This window comes from Haliaeetus albicilla, chromosome 11 (assembly GCF_947461875.1).
Source record: "Haliaeetus albicilla chromosome 11, bHalAlb1.1, whole genome shotgun sequence".
Taxonomy (NCBI): Eukaryota; Metazoa; Chordata; class Aves; order Accipitriformes; family Accipitridae; genus Haliaeetus; species Haliaeetus albicilla.
In genome coordinates this window covers 23532481-23558984 of record NC_091493.1, presented here as the reverse complement: position 1 = coordinate 23558984, position 26504 = coordinate 23532481, and the positions used below count along the sequence as shown (strand labels likewise).

The 26504-nt window shown below is 39.7% G+C and overlaps 1 protein-coding gene across 5 annotated transcripts in view; it reads left to right on the top strand.

Annotated features, from left to right (window-relative positions):
- Nucleotides 1–906: 906 nt before the first annotated feature.
- The window catches only part of EXOC6 (exocyst complex component 6), a 98038-nt gene continuing 72440 nt past the window's right edge, over nucleotides 907–26504 (top strand). For 2 of the 5 annotated variants that reach the window (XM_069796660.1, XM_069796658.1), the window contains exons 1-5: nucleotides 907–1136; nucleotides 21331–21502; nucleotides 22804–22851; nucleotides 22977–23067; nucleotides 23986–24031. In XM_069796660.1, coding sequence (XP_069652761.1) covers nucleotides 1015–1136; nucleotides 21331–21502; nucleotides 22804–22851; nucleotides 22977–23067; nucleotides 23986–24031 — 479 coding nt within the window. In that variant the 5' untranslated portion in view covers nucleotides 907–1014. Of the gene's footprint in view, nucleotides 1137–3215; nucleotides 3403–21330; nucleotides 21503–22803; nucleotides 22852–22976; nucleotides 23068–23985; nucleotides 24032–26504 lie in introns of those variants that run through there. The other 3 variants (XM_069796659.1, XM_069796661.1, XM_069796662.1) reach the window with 2 other exon arrangements.

Below are 26504 nucleotides of genomic sequence, written 5' to 3'. Positions count from 1 at the left end.
TAACTGTTGACTGCACCATGAGTGTCAAGACTGTCATCAATTTGGTCAGGAGCAGTACTGAGATAGCCAAATTTTGATTAAAACTTTTGACATATTGAAAATTACCAAATATAGTAAGATTGACTATTCCACATAATATTGAATTAGGCTTCTAAAAGTTGCTTAAACTGAAAAATCTAGAACTTCAGTCTCACGTCTGAAATAACTGCCTGAAATTAAAGTAATTGGTGGCAGTTGCGCAAACTATTTTCTTTGCCATCATCATAATGACAATGACTTGACAGCAGCACCGCTCTCAACATTTGTAGTTTATCCATTTTCTTTTTCTTTCACACAGGTAATGAATTAGTAACAGTTTTGTTTACTGCACACTCATATAAAAACCACAGTTATCCCAGAGCATTTTTTGCACTCTATTATTATAAGTAGCATCTACTAATGCTGAAAAGGAAAAAGACGAGAAAAGAAGTTTCTCTGCTTTTCCAGTCTGCTTTACAAAGTCCATAAACCTGCTTCATAAATCCAGCTAATTTCTTGTGTGTGTGGGCTTTTTATACAGCAAAAGGAAAAATACAATATTTTTTATAAATTATTCTTTTTAATCTCATAAAACTTAACAGAGAAATTGAGCATTGATATCTAGTGTCTGAAATGACTTTAAAATTGTGTTTTCAAACAGACTACATTTCAGGCTTAATATTTATTACTGGTGAACTATTACAATGATGTAAAAATATGATTTTTGCCAGTAAATTTCCTGTTAAGATAAATGAATTGGAAGCACACAGAAAAAAGACTGTGCAGGCCTGGGTACTGCATACGAAGCAAATGTTACCAGCAGAGACAGGAAAACAGCAGCTGTGCACCATTCTTGGACACAAAGTCCTCAGGAGTCACGAGGTTAGCGCAGGATCTGTTTTTTCATGTCTAGTTTTGCTGACTACAGAGTCACTTAGTCAACGATAATCAGAATAAAAGTCCTCTCCTAAAGTTAGACTAGTTTTATGCTCATCTATGGCAAGGAAAAGCAAGTCAAATCTGTCAGAATTATATCTAGAAGAAAACAAAGATCAGATATATGAAAATGCCCTTGCTGAGATCCAGTCCTTTCACCTGCCTCTTGGAACCACCCTAAGGTATGCATCTTTTAGATAATATTATATTGTTCATGATGGATTTGTTCCATTCTATAGCTGTTCTTTAAGTCAGCCCAATATATTAGAAATTTTGTTTTCCTGACCCTGAAATCTACAGGAAAATTAAATTTAATTTCAAAGTGATTGGCCCTAAATGAAAAACTGCAAACCAAGGTCACCTACCCAGCTCGCTCTTTTCACCAGGACAAAGCTATCTGTCACTGAAAGCTAGCTGCAGATTCTTCTGAGAAAGAAATTACTCTTAAGCATGAAAACAAGGGGTCATTTGCTCTTTTGTGTAGCGGTGGTTTTAGTTTGATGTTAACAGCTACATTTTTAAAGGACTAATAATTTCTTATTCTTACATTTTTAATAAATGCAACTTTAAAAAAAATCATTAAAGACAACTAATTAATGTTTTACTGTTGATATTCCTAAATATCTGAAGATTTTAATATTTTTTTCATTTGCAGCTTATGGAAACTGTTTAATGGTAAGAGTGCAACTGAAAAAAATTTCCTCTGCATATTCATCCCTATAAAAAAGTAATACATAAAAGATTATGATGTTATGTGTCTAAGTATATTGCCGGTATCCGTAGAGGAGTTTTAAAAATAGCCTGCCTGGCACTGCAGGTGTCAAGTTGCAGTGACTGTCAGGCTGAAGAAAGAAATTTTAATTTACCCTGAAAAATGTATGTGTTGATCTATTACTTCAGTAATTTGGTGATGGAAAAAAAAAAGCAGTATGTGGGAAGATTGTTACTGCATTTGAGTCATTTCTTGAAGGACATACTACTGCAGCAGTAGCCTGTAGGATTTTTCCTGCTTTCTTTCTGCAGCATGCACTTTGTAGGCACTTGTCTACATTTGGAATAGTCCTTGTTGATTTAGTAGGTGTCATCAATTTAATTCATCTGAATCAACACCGATTCAATATGATAAAACCACAAGCATAGACAAGATGTACACGGTCTTTGGTGCCATTTATTAACTAGCATCTAGGTGTAGTTGCAGCGGGGCAGGACAGATGATGGGTTTGATTACAATAACCGGAAGGGTGCCAAACATAATTGTAGCTGGCTGGTGTCTAGACTTTTGATGCATTCACAGTTGTAAACTGCTGTCAGTTCCTGACTGGAACAGCAGCCACACATCACCCTGAAGTTTTACACTTCAGACCTATTACTTTATGTTGGCTTCGCACTTGTGCGCAGGTAACTCTGCCCAGAAAGCAGGTGTATCCTGTCTCCTGAGCATGCAAAACCCAAGGACTAGCTCATCTTTGGCCACAAACCACAAAGTGTATAATTTAAACAGAAAATGGGCTATTCCTCCTCCACTGAAAAACGAAGCTTTTCTGTACACATGCTCGAGGGCACTAGGAAACGATACCCCAGTTTCTAATGAACCACAGCAAGCCAACGCACAAACAGGCGCACTTTCTGGTTGTTCTATTTTCACCCCGACCCCCAAATTTCTATCACCTAAGGAGAGAAAGGAAACAAGTCGGTGACCTAACGTGAGTGCAGAACCCCCTGCGGAGCCCCCGCGTCGGCCTCGGTGCCGCCGGCAGCCCGCTCCGTCGCCGCCTCCCTGCTGGGACGAGCACGGCCCGCTTGTACGTGAGCGGGAGCAGTTAAAAGCAAAGCAAAACAAATAAATTAAAAAAAACCCCAAAACCGAACACCCCAAGAAACAAACCAGAACTAGCTCAGAGGAAAAGGCCGGTTTTGACCCTATAAGCCTTCAAGCCGTCTCTGCAGCGCGGTGCAACGGGGCGCGGGAAGGGCAGCTGGTCCGTCCGTAGCGTAGCCGGGAGAGGGGTCGGACTTTGGGTGTCCCTCTTCTGTCACGGGGCAGAGCGGGTGGTGCTAGGCAGCGGCAGCTGCCCGCGGTCTCTACCGGACACTAGCGCCCGGAGATGCCCAGGGGACGGAGGGGCTCTGCCGGGCTCCCAGGGCGGCCCCGGCGGGACGGGACAAACCGGGCGGGCGCGGACCGGTGCGACCTGCTCCTCCTCGCCCTCCTCCCCCCCGCCCGGGCCGCCTGCCCCCCTCCGCGCCGGGCAGTCCTCCCCGGCGGCCCCCGCTGCCCCCCGCCCGGCTCCGCAGCCGCCTCCGCCCTCCGTCCCTCCCCGGCGCCTCCCGCAGCGGCGCGGCCGCCGGGTCCCTCCCATCCAAGATGGCGGAGAGTCTCCCAGAGCATGATCGGATCCTGCAGGAGATCGAGAGCACCGACACGGCCTGCGTGGGACCCACCCTGAGGTGAGGGGCGGCGGGGGCCGGGGCGCCGGCGGCGGGCGAGGGTCCCGCGCCTCGCCCTGTCAGCCCGCCCGCCCGCCTGGAGAGCCGCGGCCCGGCCCGGCCCGGCCGCGCTTTCTGACAGCTCCTCCCCAGAGACACCGCGGGGCCGCCCGCAGCGCCTCCGGCGGGAGCGGCCGCTCTGGGCCCGGCGGGGAAGCGCAGCCCCCAGGGGCGACCCGCGGAGACCCGACCGCCGCCTCCCGCCCCGGCCCGCCCGGGGGTGGCGGAGGGAGAAGGGGCTGGCGCGGCGCGGCGCGGTGCGGACAGGGAGCGGGGCCGGCGCGGTGCGGTGCGGGCAGGGAGCGGGGCCGGCGCGGCCGCGGGCGGCTCTCGCCCCCGGGCCGGCGGCGCTGCCAGGGAAGGGGGGGGCCGAGCGGAGGCTGCGGCCATGCCCCGGCCCCCGGCTGGCCTCCCTCTGTCATTGTCTGCCGGGGAAGCGGGCCGCTGCCCGGCTTCCGGCGGGGGTGGGCGCGGCGGGGCCTCGGGACGGGGCGCCGGGGCTGGGCCCGCCGGGGGCGGCCGGGCTGGGGGTGCCCGCCGTGACCCGGTCGCCCGGGCAGGGAGGGCTCCTGTCCCGCGCTTGGGCACGGGGCATCTCCCTGGGGTGTGCCTGTACCCCCGGGCCTGCGCTGAGAAGGGGACCGAATCCCTGTTGTGGGTGGGTGTTCGCATCAGTAACTGCGGGGCTCCTCCATGTGCAACCTTTCCTAACGCAGTCTGAAATCCCCTGCCCCGGTCAGGTTCCTTCTGGAAATATGACAGTGTTCAGAGCATTTCTGAAATGCCATGGCTTCGGTGTTGTTTTTTTTTCTTTTCCCTCGGATTCCACATACTGCCAAATGGCGTAGCCTGCATGCTGAAGAAGAGGTTTTGCTTAATCTTTCCTGTCAGAAAGGAACGTGTCAGTGCCCTTCAGTTTGAGCTGGGGAGAGAAGGGCAGGGCCTGGAGGGAGTCAGTCGGGGTATGGAGGAGGCGCAGGGGGAAAGGGGATCTTCATCCTGGAGCTGTGCTGATACTTCCCTGATTAGAGATGCCTGAAAGAAGTGAAAAAGCATGGACACTAGTCAAACTGGGGAGAGAGAGAGAGAGAACTGTGAATTTGCATGTTATCTCTTTGGGAAGATAGAGAGAGCCTGTGAGCAGGGAACTGGAATAGGCGGGTTGCGTGGCAGCGTTCTGCAGGGTGGTGAACACGATGCTGCTGGCTTTCCCTGGAGGGGATGGTGTCTGCTGGAGAGCACGGGCAGGGCTGGGAAGGGGCAAATACGGGGTACGCAGATGGGGAACCTGCCGAGAACTGACGGGAGAAAAATGTACGTTGCACATGAAAGGTGTCATTTCGCATTTCACAGCCAAATGGTTTTGTGGTTGGCTTCATATGTCTGCAGTGGGTCCTCCAGCACGGAGGGCTGTGTGGGAGGTGGCAGCCTGGGCATTTGTGTGAGGCTGGGGCTAATCAGTCCTCAAAGAGCCCAAATAGAGAGTGTGGTGGAGTGACCCAGACATCACCCAGGGCCTGCTAGTGGAGTCAGCCTGGTCTTGGGGGCCAGCTCGGAGCAAACTGTGCTCTGAGCTCCCCTTACTGTTCCTTAAGCACAGCCAGTATTGGGAATACAGTGTGGAGGTGTTGAAGCTGAGTATCACAAGAAGTTTCACCTGTGAGAGTTTGTGAGCTCAGGTTGAGAGAAAGTAGCCGAGATGCTTTCAGACTTGAGGTGTCCCTGGCGGCAGTTTAGCCATGTTTCAGCTAACAAGTCCACGCAGGTTGGAGCTTATGTCTGCAAAAAACACACCAAAATAAAAAACTTAGCAACAAAATATTAAATATAATTGCAGTTTCACTATCATCTCCAGTATAGAGCTTATATCAGAGGAACCTACATAAAGGACATACAGAGAATTAGGCTGCACAGTGGGAGAAAGCATGTTTGGGAACCACAGGTGTGGATGGTGGAGGGATGTAAAAGGGGGAAGGCACAATATGAATCTCTTACCCATATTAAAGATTTAAAATGTTTAAACAAGTTTTTATAAATATGGACATTTATTTTCATAATTTCTTCGCATGTTTCTGTCCTTTCTTTTTCTATTTGTATCTCATCTATCTTATCTATCTTGTTGTCTTGCTGACTTTTCAGAAGGGGAGTTTTGCATTGCTGACTTTCAGAATTTTTAGAAAAATGCATGTTGGTCTGATTTAACCTCTAGTGTTCATTTACAAATAAAAAAAATGAGGCTAAAGAATGGTTACACCTGGCTGAGTATTTTGAAAGAAGTTCAGCCAACATCACAGAAATATGCTGCTACTTTATAAGAACGGCAATGTTTAAAATCAAAACTGTAGCTATCTGTTCAGCTATGCCTGTTAAAATTAGTGAATTGCTGTGTGAAACTGAAAAGTCTAAAATCCCACATCTAATTTCAGGATCTATTTCAATGAACAAAAGTGTGAACATAAAATGGAGCATTATTTTCTGCACAAGATCTAGGTTTTACTTGCTAAATAATATAAATCAAAGAATTGAGTAATTCTGTGTGCAGTTGCGTAAGGCTATATAACATAGAGCGATCCATTGATTTCAAGTAATGGAAGCTATTGATGCTGGTTGTCTCATGTAATGACTGAAATTACATTCATTTCATTATGTGAAATGGAATATTTTTGTAATCTATGGTCTTTAATGCTACGAGAATATTTACAGCATCGTGACATGAAATAAAGTACCAACATACCTACTTAAATAGCAGAACAAAAGAACGGACTTGAGGTGAGCGGTTTGGATAAGTAGCATGAGGTAATACTAAATGCTGAAGATCACAGGATATACAAGATCTGACTTATCCTTAATTGTTCATATCAAGAGCTTAATATCTTCCTAATGCATCCATGCTTCACAAACGAAGTGTAATTTTTTTGTGGGCCATATGTAGATTCCATGGAAACACATTTCTGCTCTTGTTTTTCTTCAGTGTTTTCTTTGCTAGTTTGGTATAGCTGTCTCTGCTAGGGTGCTGTTTCCTACCCTGCTAGAAGAGTGGCAGCAATTGTGCTTATGATATAAAAAAATAATAACATATATTGATATATAATGTTTTTGTGTGTAATTTACAGATGAGGAACAACATACAGACTGATCCTGCAGGTGATTTTCTAGTGCTGAGATCCACCCATGTATAGCAATGTGAAACGCAGGTCCTTTATAGGAGGAATCAATGTACAGCTAGTACAACTGGGATTATTTACTATTTAGGAGAGTAAGTTAGCTCCTAAAGATTGCTCTGCATCTCAAGAAATATAAAATGAAGACATTGTATTTGATTAAATTATTTGTATCGTATTTGACTAAATTAATTTTCTTTTTAAATTTTAAGTGAATGAATTTATTGATTTAAAATTGCTGGTATTTAACTTGCATCTTTAAATTTAGTGACACACACTGAGTCATTATAAATGAGACTTAAATCAACTGTGTAACATGCCTTTCATTAAATAGGCAGACTGTGTATATAGCAGGCCAGGGTTAATTTTTTTTTCAGCAGACTGTGAAACTTTTATCAACATTTTTCTAACTTTAATGGCTAAATGAGATTAATGACAACACCTGTTAAAGGCTCATCACTCTCACCTTTCTATATAACATGTTAATGTCTTACAATTCATGTCATATGCATACTGTTGGGCTTTGCAAAACCAGGGAGAGTTGTCAGTGCATTTCTAATCTTTATAGAGGAAAAGGAAAAAGACAAAAAGAAAGGCAATTCCCATATCCCTCTCCAAAAAAAAAAAAGATAAATATATTAAAAAGTTATTAATAAAAAACTTTCAGGCCCTCACTGAACTCCATATAAATACATATTAACAGAATTTCAAGAGTCAATTTTTAAGAGTGTCTCCACACTTCTTGAATACTCTGTTGGACATGCCAGGGTAATTAATAAGATAAATTCTATTCGGAAGAAAATAATTGACCTTATCTGCTGGTTGGTTAGTTTTATGTTGGTTGAAATAGGTCGAAGTGGAGCTCAATATAGTAGAAGATGTTGTTCTGGCAGTGGCCTGATATACTATACCTACGACTTTCTTTGAGCTTGTAGTAGTGTGTAATAATTCAAAGCCCTTTTTTGAAAGTAAGTTAATTAGCTCTTAAACTGTAGCTTGGCAGTGTATTGCGTAAGCATATGGTAGACTTTTTTGGAACACTTCACCTCATGAGCTTCACATCACTGAGTTTGCAGTGTTCTGTGATCCCTGTGTATAGCCTGTCAGAGGAGTACCTCCATGCCCACAATCAGTTGATTGAACAACTAGTACAAAAGTAAAATAAAATTTAAAAATTATGGAGGAATCGATGACAGAAATTTTGTAGCTAAGGTGAAGTTGATAAGGAGGTGCTATGTCTACTGATGTATCTGTAAGTGGGATGTACGCTGTGGCTTTGACCCACAGTCGCAGCTCGGAAAGTGCTGCTCGAAAGTCAGTGTAAAAATGCTTTTAAGCAACTTCTCTGTTCCTCTGCTCCTGAAATCTGTCATCACCAAGCTATTGCTTGGTAGATGTTAGAGCATCTTCTAGGTTGTTGTAAGTTGTGCTGGCCATGAAGCTTCTTTGCAGAGTTATTAGAGGGACTCCTATGAAGACATCTCACTGGCATGTTGTCTCTGGCTACAGTAGTCACACTGACAAGAGCTGTTAGGTTAATGCGTTTCTGTCTGATGCTGCAATATGCTGCGGTGACCTTCCGCTGACCTAGGACTACATTGCACTGGTAAAGGCAGCACTGAGGCACCCAGCTGTAAACCAAAATCACTTCTGCATGGTGCTGCTTTTTTCTCATCTAGGTTGAACAGAGTTTAGAGGTAGGATGTAGATTTGTTGTGAGCCTCATAAGTGATTATGGGTGAAGTGTTAGAAGTAATTGATAACTGTTCATTCTGAACTTCTGTCCTTGTTGCAGAAAAGCTCAAGGTAAAAGGCATGCTTCAGTAAGGCATCATTAGAGGAATAAATTGAGGAAGCAAAGGTAGCAATAGTGGTCCAAGCAAGACTGTTTTGTCCTCTTCTGATCAAGGTTTCTAAGACAATTCAGAGGTAGAAATATGGAGCGAGAGTCAAAATCTGCTGCTTTTACTGAGTTGTGGTATGCTGTGCAACTGCAGGTGCTTTGCCCAGACTGGGGGCTGTAATTTGTATTTGGGAGATATTCCTGTATCCATTGAGGGGACTGTCCAAAGCCAAGTGAACAAAGCACCTAAAATATCCTTTGGAGTATGACAGGATGCTCTGAAGCCTCAATGTAACTTGTTTTACTGAAAGTATGCACTATTATTACTAGCAGGCGTGATTTAGTTATGTGATTCTGTATCTTTAGCAGAATAGTTAGTAAGCAGTAGCATAGGCAGTATGAATGACTTCTCTAGGTGTGGGAAGATAGTACAGCATTAACACACTTGCAGGCTGGGAAACATGTTTTCTGAGTGCTTGCCTATGGGCTGTTGGGATTTGTGATGTGGTTATCCAATGACAAAATGTGGTTGCCCTCATTTTTGCCCTGTGGTCTTACTTGCCAGGTATGATTGTTTAAAGGCATTTTTCTCCATTTTCATTATTTTGGGTTTGGATTATGAGCCAGCAGTTCACATTTTTGTCTATAGCTCAGTCTTGTTTTAAATATAGAGCAAATGTAAGAGGACTCTGAGATCATCAAACCAATGCTTTGAATCAGAATTGAAATGGTTTGATCATGTCTTTCAATTTCAAATAGTACGATGATGTTATACAATATTGTAAGCTATTTTTGTAGTTTGAAAATCAGTACTCTGTATCTTTGTTAATGGTCTATCTTCAAGCCCTGCTTAGTTTTCAAGTTAATGTGTTTCCTTCCTAGTTCCCTTTCAAACTGAAGTTAGAAAGTAGCCCAATGAAAGGAACTAGAAATTCCTTGTGTTAGCTGTGGTCTTTTTTGGATCAGGTCACAGAGTGTACTTTGATGTATATTTGTATATCAGTTTATCTTTATTATAATAGCTAACTCCTGTTTTGCAACTGGGTTGCTATAGAGTAAGGAGAATGGCCTGCTCACTGGGAACAGTGTATCCTGAAAAGCTGGTGGCTAGCTGGTAGTGTTGGTTGCAGGTTTTGTTAATTGGTGCAGGATTTGATGATATTCTGAGTGTTTAAGTTGAAAGGCAAGAGTCAAAGCAACGATCTATGTGAGCAGGTCTTATCACCATGTATATTGCTATAAAGGAGCAATATTTTTTTATCGCTAGTCCATTACATAGAGTCAAACAGCATAAGAAGAGTATGTGCTGCAGACTGATTAAGCTGGCATTTATATATTCAGTGGCAAAACTGCAATTCTGTTTTTTCTGTAGGCTAGCCTGATATTTCAGGCAGATTTGCCATTAGTGACAAAAAGTGTTTTAGAAGGCAGCGAGGATTTGCTTCCGTTACTGCAAGTTTCAACATAGTACTTCTCTACTTCTTATAAAGCCTGAAACTGTTTGTGGGTAATCATATCTGCACTGCATTTTTCTGTTGTGTGAAGAATCTTTAGGTTCAATGCTGATTAAGTTTGTCATGAAATATGTGTCTGCAAATCAGGTTATCTTGATCTTTTTAAGTGTTCATGCATCAGCTTCTGACTCAGTTCTTGCAGTGTTTTCCAAATGGGCAACTGCCAAGTGAAGCTTTAACCTAACTAGTAACCTATGTGAATAATACTTCTGAAATAGCTCTCTAATTTCACAAGCATTACCAAAGAGCTTGAAATTGTTCCCATGTTTAGGAAACATGTTTGAAAATACATTAAAGCTTTTAAAATAGAGGGATCATCTGCCGAGAGATCCAGAATAGTGTACTTGATAGGTGCAGTTTGTATCATTATGTCTCATTTAAATTTAGCCTTCTCATCATATGAATGGTTTATTCGCTGTAACATCAGTTAAATTCAGGAAAGCCAATTATTATTCATGTCATTTCTTCATCAACTTATTTCTCAAGCTGATTTTATTTAGTGTCTGTTGACCCAGATTATGGACCTGCCATATGCATAGGAAATGCATAATTTTACATCCTTCACACATACCAGTCACATGGATACTTACTTTCTTGCAGATTTTTGGGGAAGCCAACAGCATACACTGTACTCTAGCTTTCTGTGTGTGTTGCTGTACCATTGATCTGAGACTTTGCAGTTTCCTCAATACAGATGTCTACCTGAGGAGCCTTAGCATAATTCCATTAAATATAAACCTGTTTTTGACCTGTAAGTGCTAGAGTGTTTGCACATACAGGGCTGAAATTGCAGCAACTGCAGTTAAGCAAGTTTTGTCATGTTGCATTTTATAGATTATACTACTAAAATGACCTCATAAAAAATCTAGGAGGATTGATATTTCTTAAATAATGCTTCTAAGATAATGCCAGGAATGGATTCGCAAATAGGAAACTATTTCTATGGGTTGTAGTAAAGTATTAGGTACTAACTCCTTCAAAAACATCAACCTAGCTTTGCGTCAGCATCAAGTAATCACATTAGATTTTATCTTACTGAAGGGCTTGCTATGGCTAGTTAAAAAATTCTAGCTGTTGCCAGTCTTCCTGGCTATTACCTGGTGATGGTTGAAATGCCCAAACCTAATCCCTGTCACCACAGACCTTGGTATAACAATGACATCATGTTCAGTTTGATGTTCAGCTTAAAGTATGCTCAACAACGCATCTCTTCCTCATCTTGTCCATGTCTACTAAGAAATAATTTGTATGACTGACAAACTGTGTCCCATACAGGAAGGAGTTAACGATCTCTCCTGGAGACTGGCTGAAGCCTTTCCTGTACCTCAACCTTTGCCAGTAATACCAAACTAGTAGGGAACTTAATCACTGATGGAGGTATTAAGAAGGAAAGAAGCAGGTTTTAGAGTGCATCAACCTTGATGGAAAAACTTGGGATTTGACAGAGAGGACTTAAAAGATGTCTTTGAACAGTTCTGCACTAGGGACCTGCAGAGAGGGCTGGGCCTTTTTTTTTTTAATATAGCATGAGAAAGGTGTTCAGCTCTAATACTGAGTGGGATTTTCACTGTGTTTTAGAGAAAGTAATTTGCTTGCAAAACTGCAGTGAGTGCAACTTGCAATTCTCCCATGAATCAGAGTAATACAAAATTAATAATGCATATACTGTAGTATGTGTACCTAGGGGAATACTTTTGAGCCATTTCAACTTCAAAAAGAAGTGTTTAAACTTTCAAGTATTGCATACTTCAATTTTAATACACTCTCCTTTCTACTACAGGCATTAGGTGTTTCTGTTGGTAGCAGCTCTCATTGGGACTTTCACAGTTTGCACACTTCTTATGTGTAGAGTGACTTTGAAGATCTCTAACCCCTTGATTTCAGTGAGGCAACATTTTCTTCTGAGTTCTGGTTTTAGTTAATTTCAACATAAAAGTAACATAGATGATATTGGTTTATACTGTATGTATGTTCTGTTTGTTTTATAAATTTAGGAAACGGTAATGAGGTAGCAATGCATGCTACCTCCTCTTGAAATGTTGAGTTTCTGGGGCGTGCTGGAGTGTCGCTTTTCCCTAAGGCATGAACAGATTTTCTGCTGCTTAGTCTATTTATCGACCAGGTAGAGGACTGGAGTAAGGTAACAAAGAGTAGTAGAAGTCAGTTGCTTCAACACAGTTAGTTGCTTCCCAACAGAGAGAAACACTGTGAGTTAGTTTAGTTGGGCTTTTGAATTAAAACCATACTTTTTTTAAAATCATCTTTCATTTTCTTCAGTGATCCTGGGCGACGTGCATATGCAAAGTATATATAGTACAGGCTGTTGATTTGCATGAGAGATATACATGATGATTTTCTATGTATAGGCTGTGTGAGCTCATAGAGTTAACAAAAATTAATAATATAAAATTATTAGAAAATATATGCTTTGGTTATGTATTTGCAGAAGAATGTGACACATCAAAGAATTACCTGGTTTGTATTGAATACAATACATTGTTAATCCAATTGGATTTGAAACTTTTTAATTATTGGATATTTTATCTGGAACTTCTTGATTTCTAAAATAATATATTTGCATCTGTGTAGTGTTGGTATTCAAAGCCTATTGAAATAAGTAACTTAGGCATTTGTGACATTAAGTGTTCTGTTCTATTTCATATGTCTCCTGAAGTCTCTACTGGAACGATTGGTACGTATTTGTCTTGAGGATTATGTCTAAAGTGTCCCAGATAAAGAAGAAAGATTAGCTGTAGGTTGTAATAGATGGGTAATTATTTGTGGGAAATGTGTAATAGCAATCTGATCAAATCTTTAAAAAGAAGTTAGAAGCTCACAATTTCATTATAGATTAATCCATTGCTCCTAAAATGGAACAATTTATGTTACAGTCTGTGGAAATATTAAGGGAAGATAAGAATATTGCTATATGAACTCCAGTTTCTTATTTTATTTTCTATAAAATCACATACGTTCCAACTATGTCCACTGTATCCCTTTAGGTATATGAAACAGAGGGCCAGACTTGGCATTTTATTACATGGTGATAGCTAGCACCAAAGTGAGTGAAGCTGGCATTTTTTTTGCTGTCATTTTAATCTACTTTTACAACACAAAATTAGGAAAAAAATAGCAGCGCAGCACTTGTTTTTCAGTTTCTTGCTTCATACATCAGTAAGTCACACAAAGGCTTAGCAGGAAGAGGCATCTCCGTGGTCAGCAGTGTAAAAACAGGAAGGAGGAAGTCTATTGCAAATCTGGGTTTACTGATTATCAGTTCATGTTTCGCTGCAGAGGATGTCCATTAACAGCCATCAGCGTGATCCATTGCTTATCCAGCATGAACAATGACTGCTGTAGTGCTGCTACTACAGAATATGGACCCTGCTTATAGGAAGTAATGTTAACTAACAAACTGTACTCAGCCCTTTCCTGCTCATAGAAGCAGGATACTATTAGTGAGAACAATTCACAGAAATTGCACATCCAGGAAAACCAGGCAAGCTAAACTAAGATTAATAAAATCTTTTCTCTGGTTAGGCCATTGCTTGAGTTCTACGTCGTTCTAGCATGTTACGCAATCTTTTAAATAGAGTGGTGAGATGTAATTATGAGTAAGTATGGCAGAACTGGACCCTAGGTAGCACCTGGCATAGAAAGGCTGCTTAGGTTTTAAGAAATGTGCTTATTACCATAACTCCAGTTGAATTACAGGAAACACCTGGACATTATTTTATAAAGCTTTTTAGGGTGTATGCAGCAACCTATATGAAATTACTCCATGGAAAAATCCCTGCAAAGTTTGCAGTTTGTGTAAACAGAAAATATCTTTGTTTATTGTAAGACAGAGGAAGTTTCTGCAGTGTTTCCTGTGAAATTGCAGCTTAAATGGAGTGTGTGATACAGTATCATGGTTAGGGATGCCATGGTTATAGTCACAATGACAGGTCTGTTTAAAGGCAGAATCTTAATTTGCATGGTCAGTGTTTTGTGCTTGCAAAATCCCACTGAATTCATCATGCAAATTTGAATTGTAAATATCTTATTTTATAACTTTATTTAATCTCTTGCTCTTTTTTTTTTTTTTTAATCAAATAAGAAATGGAGGGAGAGGACAAACATCTACTGGGCCACTACTTGCAATGTGTGTATGGGAGCTAGTTGAGAGCATCTCTAGCCTCAGTACAAAATTGACTTTGGTAGCAAGGTACGAATTCTAAACCCATGGTTTTCCACAAGCACAGTTTCTTCATTTGGCAGTTGGTTTATTTGTATGTGTGTGTGTTTTGTTTTGTTTTAAGTATTACTTTGAAAAACAGAAAAAAAAATTATGTCCAAGTTTCTATTTTTTGTGACTTGGTTTAACTGATCAAAGTGATCGGTTAACAGTTTATTTTTTCTCACAATGCTAAATCTAAAGTTCTGCTTGCATCCCTTGCAGTTCAGAATTTGCATGGTCAGGCTTACGTTCCATGACAAACTTGGACAACTGTGCAGATATGTGCAATTCCTGTCATCGTCACAGCATTCATGGAGATGTAACAGATTGGCACTTACTAAGTGGTTATCAGTAGCCTCAAAAGAATGTGTGTATACAGTTTTTAATTGCTTCATATGTCTTGTGTAATCAGGAAATGAAAGACTTTGTGGCAGTGTAGGCAGGGGTGGGGAACCTGCAATTTGTCCTAGAAGTGGGACAGAACAGGATGGGTTGGGGGTGTGTGAAAATGGTGAAAGGTAGCAAGTCATTAATGAGGAGCTACTTTGTCCAGTAAAAAGATCGGTATTTTTTTCTCTATTTTCTGACACTTTTTTTTTCCTATTTTTTAAATAGATGATCAGTTTTAAGAGTCTTTGCTGCTGTTAGAACCTATTATTATAAACAATTACTAGGAAGAGAATTGTTCACTCTAAAAATTTACAGTAATGCTCCATAAGCTCAGAGATGTTTCACCTGAATATGGGTTGCAATTAAAAATCAAATCACTGCCCATTTAAAAAAGCAAAACACACACACAAAAAACCAAACCCCAAAACTGTCAAGAAGTAACAGATTTTTTAAAACCCCAAAAGGATTTATTAAATATTATTTTTTTCTTTATCTAATAGACCGTTCTAGTAGTGATTTTTCAATTGACAGAGTTATTTATCACCAACCAGGAATTCATATTGTCTTCTGAATCATTATTTTCATATGAAAGTATGGAGCTTTTATTTTTAATAAAATAAACTCTTCAAGTTCATTTTTGCCTGAAGCCTGCATACCTGAGCAGTTCTGCTTACCATTGAAAAGTTACAGCTATTGCCATAGATATAAGGGACAAAATTACTTCAGTTCTCATTCTGATTACTCTTGCAATTCACTTTTCCATACTAAACTCCCACCAAGTAGATTACAGTGGAAGTTGTGTTCAGGTTTCTGATTATTCTCATTTTCTAGTAGGAAGATGATGTAGATGTGAAGGGATAAGGAGGGAAAAAGCAAATTTGGGGTAGTCTCAAAAAATATTTTCAGGCTCCTCTGCTTTTATACTTACTAGTCTATATGCACTCCCTTGCCTATCTTTCCAGTACTCTGGTCAATGTATTAAATTAATTTATGGGCTTATGATTTTTTTTGGCCTGTAACTTTTTATTTCCTTCCTCCTTAGTGAAATGCTGATCCTCTTTCAATCCCATTTTCACTCAGGGATTTAATGACATGTATCCTGGTTACATGCATAGAAAATACTTAAATGGTAGCAGAAATGTATTTTTGAAGCTGTACTGTAACCATTTGTGAAGAGATCTATGATAGTGGCTTGCAGTGTTAATGCATATGTATGGAGTTGTCATTATAGAATGGATCAGATTATTTGAGGATAGTTGATTTTTTAAAATTATTAATTTGTAAACGGTGAGGTGGAATTCACAGCAGGTTAGGTTTTACGATTCTTGGCTGAATTTTAGCTCTCTGGAGATTAGCCTTTTTGCTTGCTCAGCGGCTGGTATTTTTGTGGATAGGATAGTGCCCTCTGGTGCTTCAATAGATTTTTGCATGTAAACAAAAAAATTGTCAATTAAGACCTTTTCAGTTTTGAAAATAAAAATTTTAGGGTTTTTTTTAATGTTATAAAGTAACCTTGTTTGATTTTCTTCAATTGGAAAATGGTTGCATATCTGAAAGTTCTCCTTAATTTTTTACTGAGAACTGAATTCAAATCTACTTATGCTTGTCTTTCTCCCTTCAGCCCAGCTGGTAAGAAAAGATCAAGGTAAAAATATCCTTATTGCCATTAAATTGAGCCACCGACTGAGACATCTTTCTCCTTTAGGTTAAGCTGTCTCTGACTATTCCTAGTTAATTTTTTTCCTCTTTCAAGTACTTTCTGCACTATCTTGTATTTACCTGGACTGGCATTAATGACTTGTATTGTCCACTTGTTGGGATAAGTCCGAAGAAAAAGTCTCTATATACAGAGTTTTAGAAATATTACACAAATAACCTGCCATTCATTACCAGAAAAATCCTTCAGCTCTGCTTGTGCTCTTCATGGATGCCCTGCTTGCCCCATCAATTAGGAATGAAAATAGTACATGCCCTGTCACTGATTCGCGGTACTGGTGTCTAACTAGTCACTCAAGTGAATGTTCTCTCATTCCAGACTGAAAATTAAGATGGTATATTGCGTATGTTTTTTGTGTGTGCCAAAATCAAGTACAAACTTCTGTCTCCAACATCAGTGATTTTCTCCCTTTTTTTTTTTCAGTTTGAAGACTCATACTGAGAAAAAGCTTGCTCTTTAGAGTTTCATGGTGTGAATCAGCCACTAGCAGTCTGTAGGTTTCTATAGCTGTATAGATCAGAGGTTGAAAGCAATTGTAATATAAACTGATCAGGTCTTTCAGTTTGGCTTGGTTCAGGTTTGTGCTATATTTCAGATCACCAGCATCCACTTCAGGGGTCCATAAAGCTGAAGAGGATCCTTGGGATTCTTCATTCAGAGGTGTATAAATGTAAACAAAAATTGAAATAACTATATATTACACATGTAAAATTTCTCTTGATAGCCTAGGCATGTTTGCCCCTTTTTATGACACTTCCCACTGACGTATGTGAAGCAACTTAAAATGAGAGAGATTTTTGGAGTAGACGTAAGTGCATGTAATAGTCATCTCCTGAAGAAACGGGTCTGGAAGGGTTACCATTTCCTCACTGTCTTACCAACAGAGCTCTGTGTGTGTGTGCATTGTAAATTCTGTTAAGTTTGTCTCGTAATTTAAAAGAATTAGCTGTAGGATGCTTTCAGGATTCCATGTCTCTCTCCAAGATGTTGCAATATCGTGATTTGTCTGCCTGGTAGTTTAACTCTGGAAAGTGCAGAATTGCTATCATAATTGCTTGCAGTGCCATAATCTGTTGAAATGTACACCTTCAGATAATAATTCTAAGGTAGAAATTACTTTATTTAGGTAAGTATAGGTAATTTTTGAAATGTATGTATGGAAAATGAGCTTCAGTATCAGAACTAAACCATACTGTACTATGTGTGATGTTCCATAATGGGTAAATTAGATGTGCATTGCCGCAGTTGTGTTTGCAGTTTTGAGAAAAAGCCTAATTTCTGTCCATGGCCGGAGATGGCATGGCGCTCTCAAGTACACTTATACTTTCAAAAAGGCCAGTGCTTTAGGTCAGACTTCCTTCTGAAGCCTCTGAAATAACATGTGTATAGTGTCCTAAGAGTATACCATTTTAAGGAAGTTAGTGAATTGTTTAATTCGCCTTCTTACTTCTCACCTAGATCAGAGAGTTGTGATACAAAGTGTGAATTTCTTTTAAATGCTGTGATGATTTTTTTCTTTAGAGGTAAGCAGTTCTGTCTCAGGATTTTTTTCACTAGTGTACAGAAGAGGATTGATTTGTATTGTTCCCACAAGATGGAGCTGTCTACATATGTAATCAATATGGAATTTATACCACTAGTGAATTTTAAGGAGCTCTGTCAAAATACTGGTTTAGATCACAGATCACCATTTTATTAGTATCCCTGCAGGAAACAGTACAATGTAGAACATAAAATAGTAACTATTATTTTAATAAGGTGGGGAATGTTGTGGTTAAGGCAGTGTGTCGGGATGTACACAGTATTGATTTCTTCCTCCCCAATTTTAAACATTTATTTCCTGTATGATTTTGAATTAAATATTGTGATAATACCACTGAGAATTATCAATCAGTACTTTATTTATTTTCATTAAACTGAAGTATAAGTAGCTTTAATACTGAGAAAAAATAATAAATACTGGTTTTTATAACAGTGAATACTGTATTGCCTATGCTATATCGTATGTGCTTCCAGTATTTCTGGCTATGTTGTCTGGAATTGTTTGACAACATTTTAAAGAGAAATCTCCTGATGACAAATTATTTCCTTCTCTCAGTATTTTAACAGCATGTCTGCCAGTGTTGACAGATCTGAAATCGATAAAAAGGTATCAAGACAGCCATGCTGAACTGCAGCTACTGGATACCCCAAAATCATCAGGCAATAACTAAGTCCAAAAAGACAGTGCATTGCTACCACCAAAGAAAGTATGTGCTACCACAAACTCAAGTATGGAGTTCCTCTTGCACCATCTTTTTACAGTCTTGTTCTCATTTTAGGTATATTTAGTCTGTCTGTGTGTGTTTTACTACTGTTTTCACTTACAGTTATGTTACAGAGCTTACAGTTATGAGTCCATAGTGATAGATGGAAGTCTCCTATCTTTGTGATAATGATACGCCTTTCTCACTTCCCTTTGAGAACTCTGGAAGGAGACCTGAACTTGTAGACATCTTCCACCCTTAATTAAAAGGCTCGAGGAAGTAGTAATAAATTGAACTTTTTTTCTGGTTTTTGCTTTAGCATCCAGTGCAGTATAGATGGCGAGTCCAGCCCATTCAGAGGAAGCTCATGCATGCCCAATATCTGTGAAGGCACTATCTGATGCCTCTGGTCCTCCTAATCTTTTTATTTCTTCTCCAGGAATGGTACTCTGGAGACCTGTGGATGTCCCTCTGTGTCCACCCTGTAGGTTCCAACATCTGTGACCCTTTTCTTATAGAGACAGAGCAGCACTCACGTCACCAGCTTGTACTGTGTATTTTGGAGCACTGCAACATCAGTTCTTGAATCTTCTTCTCACCCCTTTCCCATTTCTTTACAGGTAGCAGTGATACTGTCTGCATGCTTCCCACTGTGTCTTCAGATGCAGAACGTTAGGTTGCCTAATGAGAGATCACTTAATGCTGACTATGTGTCTTGCACCTTTATTTCCTCCCAGGCCAGGTTGCTGCTTCTCCCTCCAGCCAGCACCAGGTTCTGGGTGCAGGTGTTTCCCACTGACAGGTGTGGCTCACTCATGATCTTCCACCATAGCCCTTTAAACCTCAGTTATCCTGGACAGCCTTGAGGGGTCTCTTTCAGGCAGCCTGACAGTAACCTCAAGAGGACAGACTGACTGTCACACATTTGCTCCTTCCAGCTGTCATTTCAAACTGCGGTGGTGGAGAGGGTGAGGGGTATTTTTCCCTTTGTGAACCACTTCATGGGTCAACAATCTTACATTTTTCCCTTGGTGCACTTTGGAGGAAAGAGCCTGCCTTTCAGTACTGTAGCCTTATTTTCCTATCATAAGCTAAAGGGGGATATTCTAGGAGTATTTTATTGAATAGATTTTTCCCTGAGAAAATACCTATAGCAAGCAGGCTATCAGGAATTGGCTTTCTTCCTTTGGCATGTAGGACAGCTTATTACCTTTCTCATTTCTCTAACTTCAGTTGCTTCTCTTAGTATATTGTCCAAGGTCAAAAGGAACTCAAAAAGGATGAAGAATCTAGTTACAAGAATCTTTTCAATCTCTTCTATACCCTTTTCTTCCTTGAAAGGTCAAGTTCTTGTCAGGCACTCAGCTATAGGTTTGTTGAATGGGTGATGATGACCCCAGATCTTGGCAGAGCACAGCTGTCTGGTTAGAAAAGAGGATCTTGAAGAATATGGGAAGTCATACTTCTCCAAGAAGACTGGGTGAGAAGTACTTTCTCTCTCCTCAAGAGTTTTAGAGACTTTGACTCACTGTTGCCTGGATCTTGAACTTAAGACTGTACTTCTACAAGCAACATTGAGACCGTTGGAACTTCAGCTTTCCCCGCCCCGTCCCCCATCTTAAGGATTTAAAAAAAAATTTTTTTTTTAAAAGCAGCTTCTTCTTACAGATTTCTGGAGAAAACTTTGTAATTATGAAAGGAAATAGAGGCTAAAAAAAGCAGTTTAAAGATTTTTGATCTCCTGATGCTTTTGAACGTTTCTACTTTGCAGTAGAAACCTGTTTATATATGTATGACTATATCATCCTCGTATTGCCGCTCTCATTCTATCTGAAAAGCTGCTTCAAAAATTACCTGTCTTTGCTGTTGTTGCTATATCAGGTTATTAATAAAATTTTGGAACTGCCTCTGCCTTACATTTCTTGGGAGACTTTATACCTTTGATTTCCAGTACAGTTCTCTGTAATACCTCTTTTCTTGCTTCCTCTGCTAAAGTCTAAAGCTATAAATGGCCCCATCTCCTTTGCTCGTTCTCATGCTTGAGCATTTTTCGTTGCAGCTTTCTATTTCTGACTCAACAAGCTACGCTGGTAATTTCTCCAGGAGTCATGTTTCCTGCTTGAGGTTTATAAGTGTACTATTCAAACAATTAGCAAAATAAACCAAAAGACCTGATTTTAGCCGTTCCTGAAAGTTAGATCCCATTGAGGTAGCAGCCTTAGGCATGTGCATGTCATCATTTTGCTCTGGGAGACATTGAGCGTGGGCAGGAGGAGGCAGGGAGCAGTGGGGATTGCCTTCCACCAGGGGTCCGGCTGCTGCTGCACAGTGCTCCGGTCGCTATGGCTGGAAGCATCCAGCCCTGATTTAGTTGGATAAGTCTGGTGTCAGGAATACCAGGAAAGCAAATTTGTATGTTTTCACTTCTTTATATTTAGCAAAGAGTGGAATTTGATGGAAAAGCGATCCATGCTATTTGAGGTGGTTGGAGAAACTGATTCTTTTGTACCCATAGTATTAGGGCATAAATAACAGACCAGTGAGGCTCAGGTCAACCATGATGTAACTGGTTAAGCACCTGGATTAATGCCATAAGGGCTGGGTTCAGTTCTCAGTTTTGCACCATCTCTTTCTTTTAATGGTGATTTTGGTGGAGTGGATCACAAATGATGCCACCGTAACATCAAGTTTGTGTGCTTTTATTTTCTTTTTGAGAGAGAGATTTCAATAAAGATCCTTGCATACTATTTTTAGCTGGGGGAAAAAGTAAACTTTGATTTTCTTATTTGTATTTAACAGGTCTGTATATGATGACCAACCAAATGCACATCAGAGGTTTATGGAAAAACTAGATGCCTGCATACGTAACCATGACAGGGAGATAGAAAAGATGTGCAATTTTCACCATCAGGGCTTTGTGGATGCTATTACAGAACTTCTTAAAGTTAGGGCTGATGCAGAAAAATTAAAGGTAAGGAACTAGTTTTTTCGGAGTTTTATATATTATTTGTCTTGGAATTTAAAAAAAGGAACTTGACTCTTCTACTGAAGAATAAGAATTTAGTGATTATGACATACACTCTGATGTATACAACAATTTTTTAAAAGTGGATTATTTAAGATTTGTAATTAGAGCTGTTGCCTGATCCAGTAGTTTACGTTTACAAAGCTGAGTATTTTATTAGGTCTAATTCTGATTTTTTTTGTTTTTTAATGTATGTTTTCAGCAAATGTTACCAAAATTATTTTGCCCTTTTTAAAGGCTTTCTCAGAAGGTAACGAACAACAAACAAATGGCAAAACCAATATTTCTTACATAGGTCTTTTTCTAACCATGTGTTTATATGTCAGACCTTAGAAAAATTTAAAACCTTGATTAGAAAAATAAAAATACTGCAGTTATTCATGAGAAATAAATTTTCTTTACTTTGTAATGAGTAGGAGAGTAGGTGGAGTTAGTAGTTTTCATTAGAAATGAGAACTAAGATTTACTCCCAAACCAGAATGCAGAATAGTGAATTATGAGATCCGTCCCTTTTAGCTCTCTTTACACTTTTGAGAGCAAAATATGCACACCAGACAGAATGAGCATAGTTCATCAGAGGTTATGATTAGAAGAGCATTATATAAAGGATATTCAGATAACAAGAGACCAAATACAGCATCAATGAGGTCATTGAGCATCTTTGTTCAGAAATTAATGAGATTTTTAATAAACTAGAATGTGCTTCCTTATTATGATGACCTAATGAGTCACTTACTATGTGGGAAAATCTGAGGTCGAGCTTTGCCTGCACCTGCAGCATTAAAATGTTGCTGTGGTTTGGAGATTTCCACGTTTGATGTTAATCAACCACCCAGTGTTTGCATTCAGCAAAGTATGAATGTTTAATTACCATAAAATGCAATCACCATTTCTTACAGACAATGAATGGCCCATAGAGCTCATTGAGGTTATCAAAAAGGGACCAGTGGTCAATTGGGTCAATGATTTGAATTGTTTGACAGACCTACAGAAACAAGGAAAGTTCAAAAATCCCAAGTAAATTTGAGAAGTTTGCCACAGAATCTGTTAGAAAGAACTGTCATAAGTAATTGAAGTTAACAAAAGCCCTTTGCGATCAAAAGTTCAAGTTCAAGCTGTAGAGTTAATTTGAATTTGCATTTCTTTGTTCTAAGTTTCTCATGAAGCATGATCTGATTACAAGGGTGAGCAGTCACATCAGGGCAATATATGCATATTTGTCTAACAAAGGTGAAATTATTTTTAAGGTCCAAGTTACTGATACCAACCGAAGGCTTCAGGATGCTGGGAAAGAGGTGAGAAAGTGGTGCTTCCTATATGGGCATTATGAATATTTGTAGCAAATTAAATTTATTTGCCTAATTTAATTGTGATTTTCTTTTTTTTTTCTTTCTTTTTTTTTTTTTTTTAAATCTCTAAGGTGATAGCCCAAACAGAGGAAATCATCCGATGTAGAGTTCAGCAACGGAATATTACAACAGTTGTGGAAAAACTACAGTTGTGTCTTCCAGGTGAGTGACCTATAGCTAAATACGATGGCAAATTAAATACAGTAAGTCACAGTAGCCAAAATGGAAAAGAATTTTGTTTTTTAAGTTGTGGTCCTGTAACATCCAGTTCAACACAAAAATTAGTGGGCTTTAAAACAATGTCAACTCATAGGTTCCATCTCTTTTACAATACTTGACATAGAGTAATTATGACACTTTGTGAGGAGCCGGTGAGACAGATCTAAATGATGCAAACAACGAAGCCACATACAACTTTAAATGAAATAATATTTTAATATGATAAATAATGAATTTGTTGCTTAAGAGGCTGGGTTTTACTGTTTGAATTCTAGGGAAAATACTAATGATTCTGTTTCAACATTGTACTTTTAGCTCTGTGTCTTTACAGGCTTTTTTTTTTTTTATAAAGCATAAGAGCTCTAAATGATGTTTCAGAAGGGTCATGTTGTAGGATTGCACACAACTCTATAAGGGTTTCATCCTGTTTGTGATACTGGCGTAAAACAGATTTGAGAATTTTTCTTTGCAAAGTCTTGTTGTTGACTTGTTATGAGTACAGTAGGTGGTACTGTTGCCATTTAATGGAGACAGGTCATAGGCTGGTAATGCAGATAAAGTTATGGTATGTAGTAAGTGAATGAATATGCTTGATATATACAGTGTCTACTGTTACGTTTCATCTTAATTCTTTTTCATTTAAAGGCTGTTAAGAGTTCAGTTCTTTTTTCTTAGCTGCATTCTAGAATTAATTTTTTTTTTGCTAGTTTTATCACATTTATGTTACAGTAGGAATTAAATAAGGTAAATTTAGCATATCCTTTTCTGTGGTTTATTTTGTCCTTTACAGTATATATTTTCCTCTTTTATTAACTAAAGCCACAGTAAGGTCCATGGGTTAATCTGCTTGTTTTTATGCAGTGCTGGAAATGTACAGCAAACTAAAAGAACAGATGAATGTAAAAAGGTGAGTGAACTTATTTCTATGAGTAAAATATAACATTTGTAAGTAAACTGATAGAAAACCAAACACTGATGTAGACATGTAAGTATTCTAAGTCCTGTAGCTTGGTATGTGTAGTTGTCTTTTCATAATACCTTGTCTGTGTTTCAAGAATGTCACTGCAAGTGAACAAATGTTATATTAAATATAAAGACTTCTAGGAGCTTAGTGATTGCCATGAAAAATAATGTTTACTTAAATAAGCATAACATGCAGTGAAATTACAATTGTAAAATGTGAAGTGTATTATTTTTTTAATACTTAAAACAGTTTAAGAAGCAAGAATCATAAGATCCTTAGGGAGTAAAGATATTTCAGAGTACCTTAATACCTGATTAATCTGTCATAATGTATTTGAATTGAATTCATAATCCAAGAAAAAAGGACATTTCACTTCATATACCTTTCCTTAGACTTATCTGGTATCTCTGTGCTAATCTGTTGTGTACATGGGGCTACAAGAATGAAGTGCAGAAAATGTGCTGGTGTTTGGGTTGTTTTCGCTCTGTGACAAAATGACTTGTTAAAATAAAACCATAATTAAAAATAAATTTCTAGAATAATGGTTTCGAACTGGTACATGACCAGTTGCTCCTTCCTCTGTTGTGTCTTTGCTTTCCATCTTCTCAGAGAGCCACTTACTGCTGCTGTAACCCCAGCATTCCCAGTTCTCTCTGTGTGACAGCTTGACTGCCCCTGCCCCCCTGTAGCTGTCATCCTATCCCACTGGGGCTGCTGCTGCTGCCTTGTACCTCATGCACACTCACCGCAGGAATACCACTGCTTCTCTTTTCCTGATTTCTACAGCCTCATTGCCACCTTCATCCCTGCCTGCTTTTCATACAGCCTCAGTCACACCGATTACTCTGTGTCTTCCTTTGCGGGATTCATGATCGTTGTCATTGCCTCTTTGTGCACCTGGCACCACTGCAGCAAGCTTCTGCTAACAAGTCTGTCTGGACCTGTTTCCATTTGGAACTAGCTATGCATAGTAAGGTGTCTACAGGACTACTGTGTAATCTAGATTTACTTCTGGACTGTTTGTCTGGATTTCTGTTGTCTGGGTAGCCAACACCTCCTGCCATACCACTGGACATCTGAAAATCCTCAACAAAGGCCACTGTGTATGAGTAAATCAGCTCTAAAGCCTGTGTGCAGACATGTCCAAAATGCATCACATGTACTGTACACATCAGATCAATCAGCATCGCAGCAAATCTGATGCATCTTTGACAGTGGTATATGTCCTACTTGATACCTGTGCGCACATGCTGTCTGGGAGGTCTGCTGCAGAAATAGAAGAGCTTTAAGAATAACCTAATAGCTATGGCACTATGCTGTCTCTTCTTAACAGTCAAAACTTGCTAGATGTGAACCAGTGTGGTAGATCTTATCAGCTTGACTACTATACGCTATTTCCTCTGAACAGGACACTGATTTGATATCTGCTTAGAATAGCTGGCAGCATGTTGTTGCAGTGCTCTTGGAGCAGCTCAGCAGAAAGATGTAAACAGTCCAGTGCTCTTCCTAGTCTGGTCAGAGAACAGACTGCAGGGTGTGCTGTCTGAATCGCACTGCTTCCATCTGCAAGGTGGTCTGTAGAGCACGCTATGTTTAGCATGTTGAAAATATGAAAACATTGGAATTAAGGCCTGCGTTCTGCCATTCCCTTACTCTGTTAGGCAAGACAAGCAGCATCCCGGCTGCTTGTAGAATTACAAGGGAAGTTATAGTTCCTAATGTCATCACAGCGAGATCACTTAGGTGAGGTAAAATTGCAGATGGCTTTTAGCATTTTTGACTCATGTTTGCTAGGAGTTTTGTAGAGTCCACTGATGGTTGATGTGCTTTCTGAGAAATCATCAGTACTCTTTAAATCTAAAACTAGATTTCTATTATTTAAGAGATTCAGATCTGATAATTTTCCTGCGGAAGGAGTTGCCAGACAAGAAGTCTTAAAAGTTAAAGGATGATATACTGAATTGAGGGGTTTGGACATGTCATTGTCATACCATAAAAAGATCTAAGGGAGAGGGGAGATGCCATAGCTTTGATGTACCATACCTTGAAATCACATGGAGTGCAGAAGGCTTAGACTCTGCTGCAGGCTACTGCTCCAGCTCAGGTATCTCTTTCATTAGCTATGTTACAGTTACTACTTTGCCTGTGACTTAAAATTCCCTATAATACACCCTAGAGGTGGCTATCCTGTGAAGCTTGCAGGTAATTCAAATGGTAATTTCCTTGTGGCTTAGCAGGCCACAAATCCAAAGAGTGAATGTATCCTGGCCTTTATCACTAAGTGATTGAGCAATAGCAGACACCCATAGTGTCAGCGCAAAGACCTGATAGCTGATGTGTGCAGATACAGGGGATTTCAAAACTTATGTTCCTAAGTTTTGCTGTGAAGCTTTCCTGGAAGAGTCAGAGAGAGGAG